A 4,749-nucleotide genomic window follows, 5' to 3' on the forward strand; every position below is an offset into this window, starting at 1 on the left:
CATGCGAATTCTAGACCTGCTCCCTGAGAAAAATAGTACTTATATCAGAACAGAAGAGCGGAGAGAAGTGCGCGATAAAGTCACCATGTTATTCTCATGCCTCGGCCAATTTCAAGGCATCCTGAAGGAAGTTCGGTCAAAGCTCTCTCAGGGCCTGCCGCACACCACGGCTCTCTTAGCTCCACCAACATCCTACGCCGATGTAACCAAATTGAATACAAGATCCAGCTTCATCACAAGATCTATCAACCAATCGTTGAAAAACAAAATTAACAACGAAGGAGCTGGAGGAAGCTACGCCGTCCTCTTATACCTAAGGCGCTAGATAATCCAGGTATGCTCATCCGCCATGTTGGTCCTTAGAAAGCAGACGACCCTCGTAGAAGTTCAATAGAAGAGACACGAAAATAATCATAAATTCAACTGTATCTTAAGATTTTGCAAGGTCGAAATGATAAACTTTGCCAAAATTTAGTGCAACTAGTTATAAAATACAGCTAAATTTAAAAATCTTGGAATATGATGTCAAAAGGACCAATATGGCTGCACACGTGACGGAAGCGTATGAGCATACCTGGGTAATCTAGCGCCTTACTTATACCCAAAGGACGATGACGAAGGAAAAGAAGTCAACATGACTAAAATCGAAGAGGAGATAAAAACGAAAATAAAGTCACACGAACTCAAAATCAAAGTAAAATCAGATAGACAGGTCAAAGGCGACGGGATATGCTTCCGCACGGACACACACGAGGAGGCGGAAGTACTCTCAGAGGCAATCAATAAACTCCCGGAGATTTCTAGTAAGGTAAAAAGTAAGATCTCAGAAGGGAGAAGGCCCAGATTAATCCTTTCAAATGTACCAAAATCAGTCAACGAGACTGAATTAACATCCATAATAATTGAACAAAACGAAAATCTCCCAATCTCCAATGACGAATTTATAAAATCGACCCGTATCAGCACCATACTCAATAGGAATAACGCAAAAGAGAATTGTCGCAATATCGTCCTTTCCACCACACCTAAAATAAGAAACATATTGGTAGGCACAAAGCACGTCGCCATAGTATGGGCTAAAATACAAGTAAACGACTACATCCCTCTGGTCAGATGTTTTCAATGCTGTGGATTTAACCATATCTCCACCGACTGTACCAAAAACCAGAAGTGCAGTCATTGTAATAAAGGGCACAGGTTTGGTGAATGTCAAAGGCTAGAAGAACCCCCTTGCTGCACAAACTGTAGAACAGCAAACAAAGACCTACCAGAACAGGAAAAGTATAACACGGAGCATAATGCTTTTAACCCACAATGCCCTGTCACCATTCGCATGAAGGCACTGACCATTAGACAAACGAATTATGGAGTGTAACAAAATATCAAACACCTTGAGGATTCTACAAGCGAACTTACAAAAATGTAAAGCCGCCGCTTCTGATGCAATACAACTTGCGGCCACAAGGCATACGGACATCTTGGCCGTACAAGAGCCTTATACCTACCACAATAAAATCGCAATGTTCGGCTCCAATCGCATACTTAACCATGGTGATAGGAGTGGCAATCCTCCTAAGACCGGCTTCATAATCTTTAATGACAAGCTTGACGTTCAACTCATCACTCAGCATAGCAACGAATACTTCACAACGATTAACCTCAGCCTGAACAACATCAACTTTATTCTCATCTCGTTCTACTGTCCCCCTTCAGAGGACCTAACTCAGCCTCTCGACATGTTATCTTCCTCGGTGTTAAATCTGCAAAACTCACCAATCCTCATCCTAGGGGACTTCAACGCCAAATCACACTCGTGGCATAGTCCGGTTGAAGACCCCAGGGGTTATCTAGTGGAAGAATTGATGACACACCTCCAGCTAACCTCGCTGAATACCAGCCCTCTCCCCACTTTCTCCTCCACCAACGGAGAAAGCTGGATAGATATCTGCATGGGATCTGTCAAGCTTCAGCAGAACAACATCATATGCAACACTCTAGACTATCATGCGGTCAGCGACCATAACTTTATTGAAACGATTATAGACCAGTCAACCCCGCTCCCTCGCTACTCTCTAACCCAAAGGACTAACTGGGATTTATACTCCCAGCTTATTCAGTTATTCTGGATCCCGGGGAACATCTCAGCGATAAGTGACGCTATGGATCTGGAAAATGTTGTGGAGAGATTGCATAACACAATTCATAGGGCCTATTATCATTCAACGACAATAAAGACGGTGAAGTCCTCTGCACCGTGGTGGAACGCGGACTTACAAAAACTAAGGGCCAGTCTCAGGAAAGAAAAGAAAAAGATGCGTAGGGAATCTGACCCTGACCGCAAGCTGGAGCTCAGAGCCACTTATATGAATCTCTTCCATAATTACAAGACTGAAATTAATAAGGCAAGAACTAACTCATGGAGAGAATTTTGCTCCAATGCAGGGGAAAAGAATCCATGGTCAACCCCATTCCATCTAGCAGTCAAGAAAAAGAAAAAACTAATGATCCCCCCTACCATCCAGATAAATGACAACGAATACACGACAACAATCTCGGAAACCTACAATCACATCATCAACGAACTTTTTCCAGAAGACAACGAAACCACAGATCACCAAATTCACAGGGAAATTAGGTCTCGTGCTCTTGAGGCCTACAATAACTATAATGATTCTCCATTCACCTACACCGAAATTGATAGGGAGTTTGATAAACTAAAGCACAAGAAAGCACCCGGGCCGGACAAAATTACGGCCAAAATGGCCAAACTTGCGTTTAAGGCTATCCCAACCACGTTTAGCCTCATAATGAACAAATGCCTACAGCTGGGGTACTTTCCTATCATATGGAAACAAGCTTCTATCAAGCTAATACCGAAATCTAGCGACAGTTCTCCTCCTAAAGCATCCGATTTTAGGCCCATTTCTCTACTTCCATTCGTTGGCAAGGTCCTTAACGCCTTAATGGTGAACAGGATCACCTACCACTTTGAAAAACACACTATTATGAATGACAGCCAATACGCCTTCAGAAAGGGCAAACGCACAATCGACGCCATTGATAATATCAAGAACTATGTCCTTAACGCCCGACAAAAAGGAATGACAGCCTGATGGTTACCATCGACTTCAGGGGTGCATTCGACCATGCTTGGTGGCCGGTCATTTTAAACAACTTGAAGACCAATAACTGCCCAATGAATATCTATAGCCTTGCAAGAAGCTACTTACACAATCGCAGTATCATCGTGGACACGGGCAATTTCAATCTTCTACATAGGAACATCCATAGAGGGTGTCCTCAGGGCTCGAAATCGGGGCCCTATTTGTGGAATATCCTCTATAATGGACTCCTAAATCTACAACCAAATTTCCCTAAGGACTATAACGTACATCTGCAAGGGTATGCAGATGATACAGCCCTCATTCTTAGTCACGTAAACTTGAAAGTACTGCAAGATAGGACCAACGAAGTTCTAGCCACTATCCAAGAATGGTGCAATGAGGTAAAGCTTTCTATCAATCATACCAAATGTACCGCTATAGTTTTTCCAAAGGGTAACCCACTCAAGAAAGGGCCCAGCATCAAAATAAGCGGTAAAAAAATCCAAAACTCAACTGCAGTCAAGTACCTAGGGATTATCCTCGACCATCGGCTAAACTGGACCGACCACGTATATCACATCTACGAAAAAGCTACCAAAGTAGCCCAAGCGCTCAAAACGATAAGCAGAAATAAATGGGGCTATGGACCCTTGGCGAGCAGGATTCTCTACACCGCGGTTGTTGAGCCCATTATTACGTACGGGGCAGAGATTTAAGGCTCATCAGTTACGAGGGTCCACATCAAACGTAAGCTTCTCTCAATCCAAAGGCTGTCGGCCATAAACACCGCCAAAGCCTACAAGACAGCCCCTACAGAGGCCCTTCTTGTCCTCAACAACACTCTCCCTATTGACCTTAAGATCAGAGAAGCAAATATAAGATATAATTTGCCCAAGTTACCTAAAGGGGAAATAAATCTTGAGACCTTCAGCGCCGCTACTTGCAAAGAGACTTACAACAATGAAATTAACCAAATTGCGATGCACGTCACCCCCTACGGCCTTGACAAACACAAGGACCTGAAGTACATCCACCCAAGCATCACCAGCATTCAAAATTCAATACACGATCCAATAGATAAACACTCAATCAGCATTTTCACCGACGGATCGAAATCCGAGCTCGGCCTTGGCTGTGCATTCACAGTCTATAAGGGAACCCAGTGTCTCTACCAGAGGTGCAGGAAATTAGCACCTCACTGCACGATCAATCAAGCCGAGTCTCTGGCTATCCTGGAAGCTATTACCTGGATTACAAACAACCACAATACAGTGAATCAACACAGCTATCAGATCTTCAGCGACAGTCGAGTCGCCATACACCAAATAGCCAAGTGCACACACTAATCTCCCAATCATAAGGGACACCGTCAATAGTATCCGTGCCCTCAGGAACAGAGGCATTAACACTGACTTCCACTGGGTCAAATGGCACTCAGGGGTTGCGGGTAATGAGAGAGCGGACCTTCTTGCCTCCAAAGCACCAAATTTAGCAACTAATATCTCCTACAATAGAATTAGCATCACCCATCTCAACAATCTGTTGCACGATATTATTCTCAAAACTTGGAAATCCAGATGGGATAATGGCAATACAAGCAGGCTCACCCACCGCTACCTCCCTTCTCCTTCGGACTCTCCTAAAT

At 43.8% G+C, this 4,749-nt stretch overlaps 1 protein-coding gene across 1 annotated transcript; it reads left to right on the forward strand.

Annotated features, from left to right (window-relative positions):
- Positions 1–634: 634 nt before the first annotated feature.
- On the forward strand, positions 635–1,375 carry LOC111636448. The gene has a single exon (XM_023381698.1). It carries the CDS (start codon positions 635–637, stop codon positions 1,373–1,375), a length of 741 nt encoding a protein of 246 aa, XP_023237466.1.
- The last annotated feature ends 3,374 nt before the right edge of the window (positions 1,376–4,749 follow it).

This window comes from Centruroides sculpturatus, unplaced genomic scaffold, assembly GCF_000671375.1.
Source record: "Centruroides sculpturatus isolate CEXI.00-Female unplaced genomic scaffold, Cexi_2.0 scaffold963, whole genome shotgun sequence".
In the NCBI taxonomy this organism is placed as follows: Eukaryota; Metazoa; Arthropoda; class Arachnida; order Scorpiones; family Buthidae; genus Centruroides; species Centruroides sculpturatus.